The 19,537-nt window shown below is 35.1% G+C and overlaps 1 protein-coding gene across 22 annotated transcripts in view; it reads left to right on the plus strand.

Annotated features, from left to right (window-relative positions):
• The window catches only part of CADPS2 (calcium dependent secretion activator 2), a 508,211-nt gene that overhangs the window by 235,941 nt on the left and 252,733 nt on the right, over window positions 1–19,537 (plus strand). For all 22 annotated transcript variants that reach the window (XM_032276147.1, XM_032276144.1, XM_032276140.1 and 19 more), the window contains exons 4-5: window positions 6,818–6,898; window positions 14,482–14,718. In XM_032276147.1, coding sequence (XP_032132038.1) covers window positions 6,818–6,898; window positions 14,482–14,718 — 318 coding nt within the window. The remainder of the gene's footprint in view (window positions 1–6,817; window positions 6,899–14,481; window positions 14,719–19,537) is intronic.

Genomic DNA, 19,537 nt, shown 5'->3' on the forward strand with positions numbered 1-19,537 from the left:
ATTAAGAGTTGGTTTTTTGAAAACACAGACAAGATTGACTGCTAGCTGTATTAACAAAGAAAAAGGATTCAAACAAGTGTAACCAGAAATAACAAAGATGGCATTACAGGTGATCTCATAGAAATATTAAAAAAAAAAAAAGATCCCCAGAGACTATTTTGAACACTTCTATATATACAAAATAGAAAATCTGGAGGAAATGAATAAATTACTGGAAACACACAATCTCCCAAGATTGAACCAGGCAGGAAATAAAAACCTGAACAGACCAATAACAAGTGCTGAAATTTAATCAGTATTTTTAAAACTATGAACCAAAAAGAGCCCTGGAACAACAACGTCTTAGCTCAGCATTTATAGCTGAATTCTACCAGCTGTACAAAAAAGAACTGATACCAATCATCCTGAAATTATTTTTAAAAATCTTCCCTAACTCATTCTACAAAGCCAGCATCATCCTGATACCAAAATCTGGAAGAGACACAATGAAATAAGAAATCTGTAGACCAATATCTCCAATGAATATAGTCACAAAACTCCTCAATACAATACTAGCAAACAAAATATAGCTGCATCGCAATAATGTTAATTCCCCACAATCAAGCACTATTCTTGGGAGGAAAGTTTGGCTCAACATAAGCAAATCAATGAACAGAATCAAAAATAAAAAAACACATAATCTCATTAGATGCAGAAAAAGCCTTCAATAAACTCCAGTTTTCCTTTATGATAAAAACCCTCAACAGGCTAGGCATTGAAGAAAAATATCATAAAAATAAGAGCTATCTATAAAATACTCACAGTCAATATCATGCTGGATGGAGAAAAGCTAGAACTATTCCTCTTGAGTACTGGAACATGTTAAGAATGCCCACTCACACCATTCCTGTTCAACATAGTACTAGAAGCCTAGCCAGAGCAATCGGGCAATAGGAAGAAATGAAGGGCATCCATATAGGAAAAAGGGAAGTCAAATTATCTTTTTTGCTAATGATCTTCTATACATAGAAAACCCTAAAGACTCTGCCAAAAGGCTTCTCACACTGATAAATGACTTCAGTAAAGTTTCAAAGTACAAAAGTACAAAAATTAATAGAATTTCAGTACACCGACAGGCAGAACTACACAACACTGCTTAGAAAATGACAAAGATGACACAAATAAATGGAAAAATATTACATATTTATAGAATGGAGAAATTAATATTAAAATGGCATACTGCCCAAAGCAATTTGCAGAATCAGTGCTATCCCTATCAAAATAGCAACATGATTTTTCACAGAATTAGAAAAATCTGTTCTAAAATTCACATGGAACCAAAAAGCTGAAATAGCCAAAACAATCCTAAGCAAAAAGAACAAAACCAGAGACATTATACTACCTAACTTCAAAGTACACTATAAGACTACAGTAACCAAAACAGCATTGTACTAGTACAAACACAGACACATAGACAAATGGAACAGCGTAGCGAGCCCAAAAATAAACCTGCACACCTACAACTATCTGATCTTTGACAAAATCAACAAAAATAAGCCATGGGAAAAGGACTCGCTCTGCAATAAATGGTGATGGAATAACTGGCTAGCCATATGCAGAAGAATGAAACTAGACCCCTACCTTTCATCATATACAAAAAATTAACTCAGCGTGGATTAAAGACTTAAAGGAAAGACTTCAAAGTGTAAAAATCCTAAAAGAAATTCTAGGAAATACCCTTCTTGACATCTGCTTTGGCAAATAACTTATGGCTAAATCCACAAAAGCAATTTCAACAAAAACAAAAATTGACAAGTTGGACCTAATTAATCTAAAGAGATTCTGCACAGCAAAAGAAGTACCAACAGAATCAACCAACAACCTACAAAATGGGAGAAAATATTTGCAAACTGTGAACCTCACAAAGATCCAATATCCAGAATCTACTAATATCCAGAATCTACAAGGAGCTTAAACAATTTAAGCAAAACCAATCCAATTAAAAAATGTGCAAAGTACACAATCAGACATTTAATCAAAAGATGTACAAGGGACAAAAAAAAATGAGCAAATGTTCAACATCATTAATCATCAGAGAAATGCAAATCAAAGCCACATTGAGAGAGATACTATCTCACAGCAGTCAGAATGGCTATTATCAAAAAGTTAAAACAAAACAAACAAAAAAAAAACATGCTGGTGAAGCTGCAGAGAAAAGCAAATGTTTATATGCTGTTGGTGGCAATGCAAATTACTTTAGCCACTGTGGAAAGTAGTTTAAAGATTTCTCAAAGAAGTTAAAACAGAACTACCATTACACCCAGCAATGCCACTACTGGGTATGTACCCAAAGAAAAATGACTCATTCTATCCAAAGGACACTGACACCCATATGGTTATTGTCACACTGATGACAATAGCAAAGACCTGGTATTAATCTAGGTGCCCATCAATGGTGGGTTGGATAAAGAAAATATTTTATATATACATAAAATATACATAAAAGATTGATAATATTTATGAATATTATAAATACATAAGTACACACACACACATATACCATGGACTATTACACAGCACTAAAAAAGAATGAAAGCATATTCTTTGCAGCAATGTGGGTCCAACTGGAAGCCATTATTCTAAGCAAATTAACACCTGAAAAGACATCCACATACTACATATTCTCACTTATAAATAAAAGCTAAACATTGAATACACATAGACATAAAGATAGAAATAGTAGACAGTGGGAACTGATTGACTAAGGAAAATGTGGGCTGAAAAACTACCTATTGGATACTATGCTCACCACTTGGGAGTGATGGTACCTTCTGTATTTCCAAGCTCAACCTCAACCGCAAGTAATATACCCATGTAACAACCCTGCAAATGTAGCCCCCCGATCTGAATTTTGTTTTGTTTTGTTTTGTTTTTAAAGACAATGTAGTGTCCCAATGCTCTACTTTTTGTTTTTTGTTGTTTTGGGGGTTTTTTTTGCTTATTTTTTTTTTTCAGAAAAATTTCATCAAGGTATTATTTAAAAAAAAAAAAATATAGACCAGGTGTGGTGGTTCATGCCTGTAATTCCAGCACTTAGGAAGGCAGAGACGGAGGATCACTTGAGCCCTAAAATTCAAGACTAGTTTAGATAACAGCAATAATCCCATCTCTACAAAAAGAAAAAATATGTAGTTGTAAATTGTCTCTTACAAATAAAACTCCCAAAATTCAGAAATAATTCAAACAATTTTACTTAAAATTAAGTAAGAGCTATTAATCTGGAGATATAAATACATAAAAGTGATAGTGTTTTTAGAGGCGTTTGAAAAACTATGGCCTTTTATTTAAAGATATTAAATGCTATATTTTGTTGGAGGTATGAGAAAAAATATAATTCCTTTATATGCAAGTAACTTTTTTATTTCTTTCTAAGAAATATGTATCAGCATTAAGCAAAGATTATACTTCATATTACATTTAGTGCATTTTATGTATTGTTATAGTTTCAATGTTCTTATGGTTCTCTTTAGTTTTTAGGAGCTTGAAATGAGAGATTTCTGTTAACCTGGAACACATACTTATTGCATATTATATTTCTTCATAATTACATTAGGTTTTAATTTGGATCATTTTTGTTTTAGACACAGTGAAGATAAACTCGTTTCTGTTTGATTTTTAATCATATTAATTAAAATTGTTTATTAGTTTTATGAGATGACATAGAAACTCCTTTATAATGAGGATTTACTTTAAGAAAATCTTGTGTTATTTTTTAACTTACTTTAAAATGAATTTGGTTTTTAAAAAATCAACTTGGGAACATATTTTAGACAGGTAATCTCAGGGCTTTTACATATGTATTTTTTTTCCAAGAGAAAATTAACATGGATATCCTCAATTTAATATTTTGTGTATATCTATTAAAGAGAACAAAATAAGAAGAATTCCATCTGTCTCTCTGACCTATTGTTTGTGCTGGAGACAGAGTAAATCTTTTCTTTCCAAAGCTTAGATATGATCATATCACTCCCCAACTTTATTTTTTTGTTTTTATTTTTTAATGTATTTTTTATTGTATTTTAGATTCTGGGGTACATGTGCAGATCATGCAGAATTGTTCCATAGGTACATACATGGTAATGTGGTTTAGTGCCTCAATCCCCATGTCACCTATATCTGGCATTTCTCCTCATGTTATCCCTCCCCAACCTCCCTACCCCACACTGTCCCTTCCCTAGTCCCCCCACAACAGACCCCAGTGTGTGATGCTCCCCTCCCTGTGTCCATGTGATCTCATTGTTCAACACCTGCCTATGAGTGAGAACATATAGTGTTTGATTTTCTGTTCTTGTGTCAGTTTGCTGAGAATGATGGCTTCCAGATTCATCCATGTCCCTACAAAAGACATGAACTCGTAGTTTCTTAAGGCTGCATAGTATTCCATGGTGTATATGTGCCACATTTTTCTTGTCCAGTCTCTCATCAATAGGCATTTGGGTTGGTTCCAGGTCTTTGCTATTGTAAACAGTGCCACAATGAACATAAAGTATGCATGTGTATTTATAATAGAATGATTTATAATCCTTTGGGTGTATACCCAGTAATGGGATTGCTGGGTCAAATGTAGTAGTTTCTATTTCTCAGTCTTTGAGGAATCACCACACTGTTTTCCACAATGGTTGAACTAATTTACACTCCCACCAACAGTGTAAAAGTGTTTCTGTTTCTCTGCATCCTTTCTAGCATCTGTTGTCTCCAGATTTTTTAATGATTGCCATTCTAACTGGCGTGAGAAGGTATCTCAATGTGGTTTTGATTTGCATTTCTCTAATGACCAATGATGATGAGCATTTTTTCATATGTTGGCCTCATATATGTCTTCTTTTGAAAAGTGTCTGTTCATGTCTTTCACCTACTTTTGATTGGGTTTTTTTTTTCTTGCAAATCTGTTTTAGTTCTTTGTAGATTTTGGATATTAGCCCTTTGTCAGATGGATAGATGGCAAAAATTTTTTCCCGTTCTGTTGGTTGCCAGTTCACTCTAATGATTGTTTCTTTTGCTGCACAAAAGCTCTGGAGTTTAATTAGACCCCATTTGTCTATTTCAGCTTTTGTTGCCAATGCTTTTGGTGTTTTAGTCATGAAGTCCTTGCCTATGCCTATATCCTGGATGGTTTTCCCTAGGTTTTCTTCTAGGGTTTTTATGGTGTTCAGTCTTATGTTTAAGTCTTTAATCCATCTGTAGCTAATTTTAGTGTAAGGTGTCTGGAAGGGGTCCAGTTTCTGCTTTCTGCACATGGCTAGCCAGTTACCCCAGCACCATTTATGAAACAGGGAATCCTTTCCCTATTGCTTGTTTTTCTCAGTTTGTCAAAGATCAAATGGTTATAAGTGTGTGGTGTTGCCTCTAAGGCCTCTGTTCTGTTCCATTGGTCTGTATCTCACTCCCCCACTTTAAACGTCCCAAGGAAGTTCCATTGTGGTTGGAACTAATCCAAATTCTCTAATGTGACTTGTGAAGAGTAACTTATGAAGTTGCCCTGCTTCTCTCTCCAGTCCTGTCTCCCACCTGCCTCTTCTGGTATCTCACTCCAAAAGAATCACTGTGTGTGTCTGGTTTTACCTCCTCTACTCCAGACTTTTGGTGTTCTCTTAAAGGAACATCTTCCTTTTTTTGACTCTTCCTATAAATTGCTATCACCATCCTGTTAATCTGGTTTGCTTCTACTCATCTTTTTGAAGACTTTCTAATTTGAGGGTGTTTTAAAAATGTAAGCTGGTTAATTTGTAGTTCTTCAGGAAAGGGACAAACTGTTATCATCCTTGGTGTTTAATGTCATGATCAGTCCTAATTGAATCTTTAGATGGTTCTTTACTAAAGTGTATTGTGCAGTCCTGGCTTCTTTGTGATAAGAGGGTGAAAGGAGAAGAAGTCAAGAGAAAAATTAATATTTACCATCCTTAATTTAATATTTTTATAAAGTAACTAATAAATATTGAGTGAATAGGTGAAAAGGTATCATGAGTAAAGTGAAAAGAAGTTATAGCAAAAGTTAAGGATTATTTCATGAAATGAAAATTTCCCATGTAAATGGGAGATTTCTAAAAAAATTGATGAGAGAACATTTTTATTGTTTTCAGTCAATATGGTGCCAGTCTGTAAAAGAATGGAAGGATTTCTTGGCGGTATTAGTCTATTGGTATTAGAATGAGGAGTATATGAAGAATTAAATGGTAGAAAGTTATATCAGTCAAAGAATACTTTTATAGTTTAGCACTAATACAATCTTATTAAAATGAAGGGATTTTTTTTTTAAGTATAAAGAAGTGAAACATTACTCAGCATCTCATCCTCAAGAAATACATGACAAGAACTTGAAAGAACAAAACAGGAAATTCATCTCTCTGGAACTATTTAGGATTGACCTTCAAAAGACAGAAGGATGGACTGAATAAACCAAATGACAACTTAATGTAACCTCAAGGAAAAAGGACCTCTTGTTTTACTGTTGTTGTGGAAGAGTTGCAGAAAGAATTTTTTGTAATAATTAAGATTTCTTGAAATCTAAATCAAGAAATCTAATTTCAGTTTAGAATTGACCTTCATAAAGACAGAAGGATTTCTTGATTTTGTGGTTTCGTGAATAAAACCACAATGAGAAAGTACCCACGAAATTTAACTGGATTCAAATGAAACAATCTCCTGTATTCTCTTTGTAATAGATATTTGATACAATCTATTAAATATTTTTAAGTCATTTAATCTTTGCCTTAGTCTGTGGGTCACTGCCATTAAGTAATCACATATGTGTAACTTCTGTTTTATTTTTATTTTTAAGCTGGATAATGCAGATGAACAAGCAGCCCAGATCCGAAGGGAACTTGATGGCCGGCTGCAATTGGCAGATAAAATGGCAAAGGTAAATTATTTACTTGGACATACTATACCCCATTCCTTTCTTTACCTAGATTTCTGTGAGCTGAAAGAGTGTTTTGTATAGGTTAAAAAAAAAAGAGCCAGCATAATTTAAACATTTTCTTCTCCACACAGAGACCTCTTAATCTTGAATATCTGAATGCATGTTGTCTAAATGGGGCATGTTATTCATTTTACATATTCATTCTTAATATGTGAACTGTTTAATTTTAATGATAACTTTTATAGAATTTTTTAAAGCAATGCCTGAGTTTCTCAAACTGCCATATCTAGAAGAGTTTCAATGTTGTGCTAAGCAAAATACAACCAGGGAGAAAAAACCCCTCCCTGCAAAATCATGTAATATATTCGTAAGTATACAGCATAGTTATTGCCACATAGTGGTTCCAACTAATATTTAATTAAATGACTAAATGCATGAAAAAATGTAATTTGAAGTATCTAGTAGAAAGTCTGGAAGATAAGTATGTTTGACACAAGAAATTCATTATATTGTACTTACTTTATTTGTGTGATCATTATGTATTGTGAATAGAAATAGATTTCAGGCAAAAGCCATGAGTTTTTTCTAGTACTTAAGGTTTTTAGAAAGAATAGAACCTAATTGTCTAAATCATTCTTTAGTGAATTGATTGATTAACTTACTTCAGTGGTATGAAAATTTTCATTTTTTTCAATGGACATGCAATTACAGTGCTGTTGATTGCTCTGAACATAAGATTCTCTCCCCTTCCTTTCTGCTAAGCAAAAACTTCCAATATTTGATGGATAGTCTCTCTTTCTCTCTCATAGCATGTATACAATAAGCTGCACACATCTTCAGTTTACAATTTGATGAATGTTTATGAATACACCCCATGCAGCTACCTCCCAAATCAAGATAGTGAGCTCTTCTAGCATTCAAGAAGTTATATCCCATGCTAATTATAACAATTATTTTTGTGCTTCTGTGAAGTAAATGTGTATTTGTAAATATTAATATATACAGTTTTAAAAATGCCAATAACATTTAAATATTTATTAAAAAGCAGAGGAAACTTTGAGAAATTAGAGATAAACAATGATATAGAAAAAAATTGAGAGAAATTGGGTAACAAGAATGTCAGTAAATTGTAAGATCATGGGGAAGAATCTCTAGATGAGTGAAGACACATTGTGCTATAAATCAGGGGCCAAAGAGTTACAGTCACACAAAGGGCAGTGGCTGAAAGGATACCATGCCTTATTTTTGTCCTCTGGGTTTCTACAAAGGTGCTATTTCATTCTAGAGATTTGAATGTGGACTTCATATAGTAGAAACCAAGCAGCTTGCGGCTGTTGGAACCTTTAGAAAGGAAAATGTTTTAATGCCAAATCCTATCCTGTACTGAGACTGGCTGGAAAAGAAATTGCTTTTCTGAGACCTCAAGCTAACAAAGAACCTGGAGAGTTGTGCCTGACAGCAGCAGGCGGGACAGTGGATCTGTGTTCAGCATTTGAAAATCACCTACTTGTATATAGATTGTACCTGAGGCTGGGTACATTGTCATATCTGATGCTTTAGAATAAAGTTTAAGTGACCTTCTAGAGAGTTATGAGACTGGAAGAAAAGCCTCAGACATGTTCTCAGATTCATGTCTAAGAAGGAGAAGGCATGTTCATAAACTCCTAGGCTGAGTCAGAAGAAAGGTTTAGTTCTCTCCTTGAGAGAACTCTAATAGTTTCATCAGAGATGTTGATAAAGTGGAAAAAGCATGGAGAAAGAAACTGATGGGTTGGGAGGCAAAAATATACCTCTAACAATAGGATACCTTTTGGTGAAAATATTGACACAGCAGATTAAGCAGGTTTAATTGCTTTTTGCTTGAAGGTCACCAAAGTGAAGCCCTCTTATGTTTCTTAAAATGTTTTTTTTTTTTCTTTTTCTTTTCTTTTTTTTTTTTTTTTTTTTTTTTTTTGTGAAGGGTATTTTTATTCTTTTGACACTTGTTGTGAGACGGAGTTTCACTCATGTTACCCAGGCTGGAGTGCAATGGCGCGATCTCGGCTCACCGCAACCTCCACCTCCTGGGTTCAGGCAATTCTCCTGCCTCAGCTTCCTGAGTAGCTGGGATTACAGGCACACACCACCATGCCCAGCTAATTTTTTGTATTTTTAGTAGAGACGGGGTTTCACCATGTTGACCAGGATGGTCTCAATCTCTTGACCTCGTGATCCACCCGCCTCAGCCTCCCAAAGTGCTGGGATTACAGGCTTGAGCCACCACGCCCAGCCTTCTTAAAATGTTTTTAAGGCTAATAACAATTTACTGACCTTGTTGAGTTACATTCCTACAATAATCCTAAAACCTTGTAAGGGCAAATGATATCATGAAGTTAATTTCATGGAAGAGGAAATTGAAGCTTAGACAAGATTATTTATTTCGCCATGATTACATAACAAATAAGTGGCTGAGACAGGCCTCATCTCCAGAGCCTGGGTTTGCTCTCTTGCATCCTGTTGCTTCTGCAATCTGATAATGCCAGAAGTGCGGTTAATAAATAGCTGTTAGTTGGCAATCAGAAACACCCCTTTCCACATTTCACAGAACAATACAATGTAATAACAATAAAACGGCAGGGCAAAAATCTCTGCTTCAAGGGAAATACAGATTTTAGTACTTTAGCCAAGAATAATTAGGAAGTAGTGGACCAAATATGTACAGAAAGACCTGTGACCAAATTTGTGATTGCTATTGTCTAGATATAATAGTAGGCACGTTACTTAACATTTTAGAGCCTTATTTTTTTCTATCAAATTCATTGAGCAAATATTTATTGAACACCAACTATACAGCTGGGTGCTGTCTTAGGTACTTGGGATATATTGAGTTAAAACAAGACAAAAATATTTCTGCCAGGCCCTGGTGGAGCTTACATTTTATTTGGAATAGCCCCACAGTAAGCAGTAATCATGCTATGTAACTAAATTATATATAGTGATTATTGTTACTTAGAAAATAAGTCAGAAAAAATAGGATATGAGTAGTGTAGGAGGGAGGTGGTGGGAGGTTACAGTTTCCAGTCAAGTGGTCAAGGCAGGCCAGTTCTCGATAGTACAATTCTTCAAGATACTCAGACCAAAAAACTTGTAATCATCTTTAATTCCTTTTTCTCATACCTCATGCAAAACTTACCAGGAAATCCTTTTATCTCTACCTTCACAGTATTTCCAGAATGTGATGATGGCTGCCATCCTCCACCTTCCAAAATGTGGTCTAATCATCTTTGTCTGTTGTCTGGATCATTTGTTCTGTCCTTTTAACTAGTCTCCTGGATTCCACTCATCTCCATTAACACAACAGCCAGTGATGTTCTGCACTAAATCTGTGATGATTCCCTGTGTTGCCGAAAGAAAAAGAAAAGTTCCTAAAATGGCCCACAAAGTCCTGTATGATCTGGTCTTTGTTACCCCTCTGACTTTATCCTTCACTAAGCTCATGCCCTTGCTTAATCTACTTTGGCTATGGTGGCCTCATTGGTTTTCCTGCCACAGGGCCTTGGGCCTGCTGTTCACCTGCAGTTATCTTTCATTGACATTTACCTGGCTTTTTCCCTGCTGTAGTCAGGTTCTCTAGAGAAACAGAGCCAATAGATTTATCTATATATTCATATATGTAGACCTATATCTAGATAGATATAATAAATATGTACATAATATTAAAAAGTAGATGTTATACATACATACATGTTATATGTGTATATATATTTATAAAATAACTGCAGAGCATGCATGTGCATACACACACACATGTGGGAGGGCAAGTAGAGAGAGAGAGAGAGATTGATTGAGTTCAAGGAATTGGCTCCCATAACTGTGAGCATTAGCAAGTCCAGAATTCATAGGACGAGTAGGCAGGGTGGAAATTCAGGTGAGAATTGATGTTACAGTCTTAAGTCTGAAATCTGTAGGGTGAACTGGCAGACAAGAAACTCAGGCAGTGTTTCTGTGTTTTAGTCTTGAGGCAAAATTGCTGCTTCGTTAGGAAACCTTTGTCTTTGCTCATAAATCCTTCAACTGAGTGAATGAGACCTACTCCAGATATAGGAGGGTGATCTGATTTACTGAATTTACTGATTGTAAATGTTATTCACATCTAAAGAATATTTTGATAACAACATTTAAATTCATGTTTGGCCTAGCAATTGGACACCATACCCTAGCCAGGTTGACAAACAAAATTAATCATCATACTTCCTCATCCACTTTTATGCTCAAAGGGCATCATCTCCTCATTGAGACCTTCTCCAAACACCTTGTTTAAAGTTACAGCCCTTCTAACCACTCACTGTATGTCCCTTCTAGACTTTTTCTCCATGGTACTTACCACTTTCTACCATAAGAAATTATTTTCTTGTTTATGAAGTCTGTAAAATATAGGTTCCACAGCAGCAGAGGATTTTTGTGCATTATCTTCCTGGTTCTATCCAGGGGCCTGGAGCAGAACACATAGCAGGCACTCAGGGAATGTCTGTCGAATGACTGAGTCTTTATATGCTAGCATATTTGTGAGAAAGCCAGGACTGTGAAGAATTCTTGAATTATTTATAGACTCTCTCCGTTTTCTCCCACTCAAAGGCATATTTGAATTGAAAGGAAGAGAGAGTACCAATATGACAAGAATAACTGAATCTGCTCTAATTTGTAACAACAAAAAAACTAAACACTTCAGCATTTTAGTTAGGATTGGAACCAGCTTCAAAACCAGTAGTTCACTTGATGCCATTATGCTAAGATTAGAACCAAAAATTAATATGGGGGCATGGGAAGCAGCAGAGATCAGCTTAGAGAAACTATCCTGTGATATGAACCCAAGATGTCATCTAGTGGAAGGTTAAGAGCACTTAAGAAAAAGTGATTATATTTGAATAATGAGAAAAAATTTTTAAAGAAGACAACATTTTTTGTGTGTATATACCGTGTGTTAAGACCACTAGTGACCTATGCTGTACAGAGGACCCAATTAGAACACATGACTTATAAGAGCTGACTCATAGTTTGACAACCAAGAAATAATCCTATTTCTGATTCAATTCTAGTTTAAAAGAACACATTTAAAATGTATAATTGTCTGATATACAGTTGGTTTTGTTGTTTGCCAGTGAGGGACAACACAAGCACCTTAAATAGAGGTGTTGAAATATTATCAATAAACCTCAAAGCTTTAAAACAGTATTTGAGCTTTTTCAGGAAAAAAAAATCTGGTATAGTCTATTCCTTGAAAAATTTGAAAATACTGATAAAAGAGTCAATTTTGGTGTTGCCTGCTTTTCTCTTCTTTGACAGATGATAGTTAATGAAGTGCTTATAGTTAAAGCTAAATACAAATAGATTATTTTTTCTCATCCTAATGCTAGATTTTCCATAACATGTTGAAAATTTGAAAGAAAAGCATTGGAACATCAGTACTTTCAGATATATGATATGCTCGTGTTTTGCTTTGTTACACTATAATTTTTTAATGGGAAAAATTATGACTTTCATACAAATATAAAATGGACACACAATAGAGATTTTATGCAATGCATAGTTAATAAGCAAACAAGTTAGATATTAAGACCATGCCAAAGAGCATATGAGAAGCTAGGTGTTTGGGGGCATTACTAAGATAAGATTAATGGATTCAATTAAAAATTGGTTAATTTCTAATACAGATTTAAACTGAAACTTTGACTTATATTATTCACCAGGCATACATTATTTACATCTCTTTCAGATGCAGTTTTACAAAGTAACATGTAACTTTATTGTCTTGAACCTTCAGTCAATAATAAATAATAAGATGAACTAAGAACTTTTCCACAAACAATCATTGGATGGCCTTCACTTCCATGTGAGATTGAAAGGATCTGCCTCCTCATTGTTTCCCTTATTTCTCAGTTTTGGATGCTTTTTCTGACAGCCTTAAAGTTAATCCAAAAACATAACATATGTTTTTTATGGATCATTTTACTTTTTTCCCCCTTTTGCTTGTATTGAAAAATTATTCTAAAAACAATTCCTTTCCTGCCCTGCCCTGTCAAAGGAAACCCAGGTATTCTATAGCTGGGTAGTTACACGTTTTCTTAAGGATACAAATTTGCTATTTTTGAATGTTACGTCAAACTGTAGAGAAATTTTAAAAGGATGCTTAAGAAACTTCTGTGGGAAAGTTAATTTTTAATGTAGATATTTAATCTGTGACATTATGCAGTTTTAATTTTGATTATATGTAAATTAGTTTAAAAAGAAATATGTGAAGGTTATCCTGGGGGAGAAGAAAAACAGGTGGCCTGAGACTCTGGGACTGATCTGTGAAGTGGTGTCAGATGTTCCTTCCCATCCCATGAACGAACTGGTGCAAGAAAGTCAGAGACTAGGTGCAGGTTGACAGGAGCACACTGGACGCTGTCCAGTCGTACTAGAGACGTGTAGATTTCTTAGGTTAGATTTTGAGTGATGTCAAGGGGGGCAACAGTAAAGGCAGTGATTTTCTAGAGCATTCAGCAGTCATTTGAAAGATGGCTGCTTTAGCCTTTCATCCTCCAGCCGGTTCTGAGCAGTGGCAATCATTTCATACTGGGCTTTATGTTGTAAAACTATGTACCCTTTGTCTTTAAGAGAGAAAATCTAAGTGCCAGGTTGGCAAACATTAAATAAAGAGCCAAGAGTGTGAGGGAACAAAGTACTCTCATTTGCTGTTCTGAAGAATATAAATTTGTTATAATATTCTCTAAGAACGATTTGGCACTATCTAAATATCAATATTTGGAATGTCCTTTTAATTGAGCAGAAGAAACAAGTCTGATGGCAGAGTTCAAAGTATTGAATGGTAATGCCGATTTAATTTAGCAAGAAAATAGAATCTTCCAAATTGATATTGTTACTTTTTCCCTTAATCATTTTTAATCATAAATTTTCCTTTTGCTTTACACTTTTCTCTAAGCCTTCAGTGAAAAACTGAATTTATAGCCACAAGAGATCTTGGCACATTCATGTAATGTGAACATTTACTAATTTTAGAAATATGATCATATCACTGTTCAATAATACAAGTTTTTAGGTTTGAATGCCTATTTATGGAAAGCATACTCTCCCAGCAATGCATATCTGTGGTAAAAAATTGAGCTGTTGTTAAAATGTTTGTTTCCTAACTGGCAAAGCAGTTGTGTCCTCAACATTTTCTTACATACCAGTTATCCTAAGCATTGCAAAACTACTAGTGGCTAACTAAGATTCATCTATACACTAAAATATCTTCCTTCCATGCGTGTTTTCAGAGTTCGTTTTTCCTTAAGCAAATCTTATCACAAATAAAGTTAATGTGAAAATATATGTGATTTTTTTCATTTTGCTCTGCAGTGGTCCTCAATAAGATATCTGAAGTACCTTTAGATATAATCATAAATACCAATGCCTGAGGATTTTAAAGCCTAGTGACTCAAGTAGGGTAGATATATTGAGAGTTTTGTAATTTTTAAGACAGTGAAGTATATGCATCATACATTTTTATGATAAAATTGAAATATGACTTATGTAACACTATTATTTTACAAATTATTTTCAAGGAAAGAAAATTCCCCCAATTTATAGCAAAAGATATGGAGAATATGTATATAGAAGAGCTGCGGTCTTCAGTGAATTTGCTAATGGCCAATTTGGAAAGTCTTCCAGTTTCAAAAGGTGGTCCAGAATTTAAATTACAAAAATTAAAACGTTCACAGAATTCTGCATTTTTGGACATAGGGGATGAGAATGAGATTCAGCTGTCAAAGTCTGACGTGGTACTATCATTCACCTTAGAGGTAAGTAGCTTTATCTTATTCTTGCCTCTGACAGCATAAATAAGGCTGCATAATAATTTCTGCTGACCTTTGTGGTAACTGTTAGAATTTAAAACAGTGCAATATATGTTGGAGATGTTAAATTATTCTTCATTTGTTGGATATTCGACCTGTATATGCAAATGAATGCAAATTTTTCTTTGAATATAACAATAGTATTAGGACTAAATAATAAAATAATAAAAGTTTTAAAGCAAGTCTTCTTTATGCCAGTCAGGCTAGTATAAGTTTACTGATACCATAGGATGGGCACGGTGGCTCACACCTGTAATTCCAACACTTTAGGAGGCCAATGCAAGAGGATCACTTGAGCCAAGAAGTTTAAGATCAGCCTGGGCAGCATAACAAGACCCAGTTTCTAAAAAACCAAAAAACAAAAACAAAAGGTATCTCATCATGATGGTGTGTGCCTGTAGTTCCAGCTACTTGGGAGACTAAGATAGAAGGATTGCTTGAGCCCTGGAGGTTGAGGTTACACTGAACAGTGATCATGACCCTGCACTCCAGCCTGGCAGGCAGAGTAAGACCCTGTCTCAAAAACACAAGGATAACAAAAATTCATTGATAAAATAAGCATCAAAACACACTGGGGTAGAAATAGCAATTCAACATATAAGTGAATTCTTTGTAATTTGGGAACTTTTTTCAGGTTTTTGGTTAACCTTTCTTTTTAAACCTACTTTATTTGTGGGATCATTTTTCTAGGATCATATCAAACAAACCAGTTATAATGTACATTATTAGATACCACAGATGATGAGAAACAGATAAGTCTTCTTTTTCAGGACTTCAAGTTTTATTACAGGGACAATACATATTAGAACAGGAACAAATGTCATACATTTAAAATTGTGTTCACCAAAACTTCAGAATTTCATATTTCATGCAAATCACTGGAATCCAAACACTAAGACTCTTTGTACAGCTTCCTGTTGATGCTTTACATAATTCTTCATTGCTGATCTATGCATATGGGCTTATCTAGTTATATGTCTATGAGTTTGTACACCACCACACACAAACACACACCCCTGACAGACACCTTTAGAAGAATTTATGTGAAGCATTAAAATAAAAGATTATAACATAATAATTCGGACTGTCAGGTCGCCATTTGGCTTAAACTGAAGCTCCCCCTCCCCATAATTTTTATTCTATGAGTAAATACTAACAATGTGATACTTTAATTCATAGCTCTCTCAAAAATTACATTGAGGTTTATAGCTCCTTCCTTTTATCCTCTCTGCTGGTTCCCCATGCTGCCATTTTCATTTGCTGATTGACAAAGAAAAGTGAATACAGTCTTACCAAGAACAGTTTTCAATTTCTTTGTTGAAACTTGACTTGCTTAGTTTATGGCAGGAAAAGAAAACTTCTATTTTTATTCTTTTTTTCCCATATATTTAACTCTGAGATAAATTCAAACTTGAGGATGACATCTGCTTCTCACTTTCTTAATTTCATGATTAATGATTTATTTGTAGATTAGTAGATTAAACTTAGTGTCAGATTAGAACTATGAGGCTTTCTTTTGGCTCAAAATTCAATTCTGGGCTTACCTAACAGCTTTGCCAAATGGCTTCACTAATGGCTTTCTTCTCAGACTTTTCAGGCTTCTAACATAAGGATGTCTAATTTGAAACTACATCGCATGTTACCTGTAGCATTTCCTTATCATTCCTGCCTCAGATCTCCTGTTAAGTGAAATATAAACGGTCAATTCTTTTCTATTTTTTAAAACTTTATACAAAACATGATTCATTTAATTATACTATAATTTTTCCAATAAGAGTTTATCTTATGTATTTATTTAGTTAGTTTTGTGGAGACTGAGTCTCTCTGCTCACCGCAACTTCCACCTCCCAGGTTCAAGGGATTCTCCTGTTTCAGCCTCCTGAGTAGCTGGGACTACAGGCATGCAACACCATGTCCAGCTAAATTTTTTTTGTATTTTTAGTAGAGATGGGGTTTCCCTATATTGCCCAGGCTGGTCTTGAACTCCTGAGCTAGGCAGTCCACCCACTTCCACCTCCCAAAATGCCAGGATTACAGGCTTGAGCCACCATGCCCAACCTATCATTTAAATTTATTGATGGAAAAAATAATTTGTAGAGCAAATAACTTTTATGATGTACAAATCTACCATTATCTTTACATGTAAACATTCAGAACTAAAAGCTCAGAACATATTCTCTTTTCTCTATTGTTCAAAAATCTTAAACAATTGTAATAATTAACTTCTTATTAATTATATTTTACCTATTGAAAACAAAATTAGGTATTGAGTCAATGTTTAAGCGAAATGATGAATTGTTATTCTGTGCTTTATTGCCAATATGTTTAGGAGGGCTGTTCAGTTGGCAGTAGATTGTTAGGCAGAGAATATAAGCTAAAACTTTATTTTCCATGGTCTGAGAAGCTTGCATATTTATAAAATTGTTTTGACATCCTCTGTTGCTATGTCTGTCTAAGGCAGATATTTTCCTACCATAGCATAATACAAATCTGTTCTCTGTGTCCACAGTATTTTAAGCAGGAGTTATGTGTCCAGCAACAAAGTAAAATCACGTTAAGTGATGATGATGCAGTGCATGTTTATAGGACACCAGAGAGAACGGATATGCCACTTGTCCCAGGGCCTGTGACATCAGCAAAGCTAAACTGAATAATTATCCCTAGCCCTTTAAGCAAGGCTTGCTCCTCAGACCCCATATTTCAACCTAAGTAAACTCTGAAAGGCAAGCAGTTAATCCAATTTAAAGCTCTCACATTTCATTAGTCAGGCTTAGAAGTGGTCCAGTGGAGGAATCTTTTCTAAGAACTGTACTGAGCCAAAGGAATAAGATGCAGATTTGAAAAACTCTACTTAAATTTCATCTTCTCTTTAAAATTGCTCCCATATCTCACTTCTCTCACTATACCTTATTCCCTTACCAAGTTCAATTTTTGCCATACTATTTACCAACTAACATATAGTTCAGTTATTTATTATGTTTATTGTTAATTATCTTGCTTTCTCTACTAGAATGTAAGCTGCAGGAAGGTAATATTTCTTTCTCCTTTTTGTTTACCGACGTATTGAAAGTAACTAAACAGTGCGTAGCACACACTTGACTCAATAAATACGTATTGAATTAAAGGATTTTTATGGTATCAAAAAAGCAGTTAGCCATACAGGATTACTTTTAGGTCTCTCTGTTTATTAACAGAGAAATATTAAAGCAACAAATGAGCTAACCCACAAAATGGTAAGCAATTAAATAATGTTAAATGCAAGCAAAACTAGAAAAACAAATGTTCACCTAAGAAATGGAAAGTGGGGAATGATCTCAATGGCATGAATATAGTTGATTTTTTTTTTTTTTTTTTTTTTTTGGGAGACTGAATTTCGCTCTGTTGCCCAGGCTGGAGTGCAGTGGCATGATCTCGCCTCACTGAAACCGCTGCCTCCCAGGTTCAAGCAATTCTCCTACGTGAGCCTCCTTAGTAGCTTGAATTACAGGCACATGCCACCACGCCTGGCTAGCTTTTGTATTTTTAGTAGAGATGGGATTTCACCATGTTAGCCAGGCTGCTCTCGATCTCCTGACCTCATGATCTACCCACATGATCTACCCACCTCGGCCTCCCAAAGTGCTGGGATTACAGGCATGAGCCCCCATACCCAGCATGCAGTTGATTTTTTACAATGAATTCTGTTATCGATTTCAGGTTAGCATCCCATGACTTCCTCTGTGTTTGGTGCCTTATGGTTCCCAGTTTCACCATACTGCCCAGCGTCATTTTCTAATAAACTACGCATGCTTAAGTGTCTCCTAACTCTGTGGTCAGTGTTTTCCTGGAAGAGTGTTACCTAGTTTCACATTTTATACTTATCTCTCTTACTTTTGCTTCTAGGACAACTTTATTTTATCCCTATGACATCAGCTACAGAGAGACTGGGGAAGAGAAGATTAAAAATAGGTCAATTTAGTTTCTGTAGGTCCATTAGCAAGTTTTGCTGGGAATTTAAATACTTTTTAAAATTAGATAAGCTGATGGTCCATGGAGTTCTTGGCTGTCTTTATCACTAGTTATTAAGGCCACCTATTTTTTATTTTTCTTTTGGATATCAGATCTGTAGAATATGTTGTTTTATTTATACATATAGATTCATCACAGAATATCTTTTGAAAATGACAATTCTGCAGGTTAAAACATTCCCAGCACAGTTGGAAGTATTGTTTTGAAAAGCAGAGTGCCGTTTCACAAGTTGTATGTTTTAGGAGGTCATGTTTATAGTAGCTTGTAGTGGAGGTGACAGAAATAATGTCAAGCAGATGCTTCTTTTCTTCTCTCTTGCACTTTGGTTATTTAAATACACTGCAGAAGAGATGCAGTGTAAACAATAATATTCTGAAATATGAAGCAATGCTCTTAGAATTTCTAGGCTTGTGGTACACAATTCTATTGTTTTGTACATTTTAAATGACGATCACACATTTTTATTATTAAGAAATGGCCGGGCGTGGTGGCTTATGTCTGTAATCCCAGCACATTGGGAGGCCAAGGCGGGCGGATCATGAGGTCAAGAGATCGAGACCATCCTGGCCAACATGGTGAAACCCCATCTCTACTAAAAAAAAAATACAAAAATTAGCTGGGCATGGTGGCGTGCACCTGTAGTCCCAGCTACTCTGGAGGCTGAGGTGGGAGAATTGCTTGAACCTGGGAGGCAGAGATTGCATTGAGCCGAGATCATGCCACTGCACTCCAGCCTGGTGCCTGGCAACAGAGAGAG

The sequence above is a fragment of the Sapajus apella genome, unplaced genomic scaffold, assembly GCF_009761245.1.
Source record: "Sapajus apella isolate SASKATOON/1434 unplaced genomic scaffold, GSC_monkey_1.0 scaffold7, whole genome shotgun sequence".
Classification (NCBI taxonomy): Eukaryota; Metazoa; Chordata; class Mammalia; order Primates; family Cebidae; genus Sapajus; species Sapajus apella.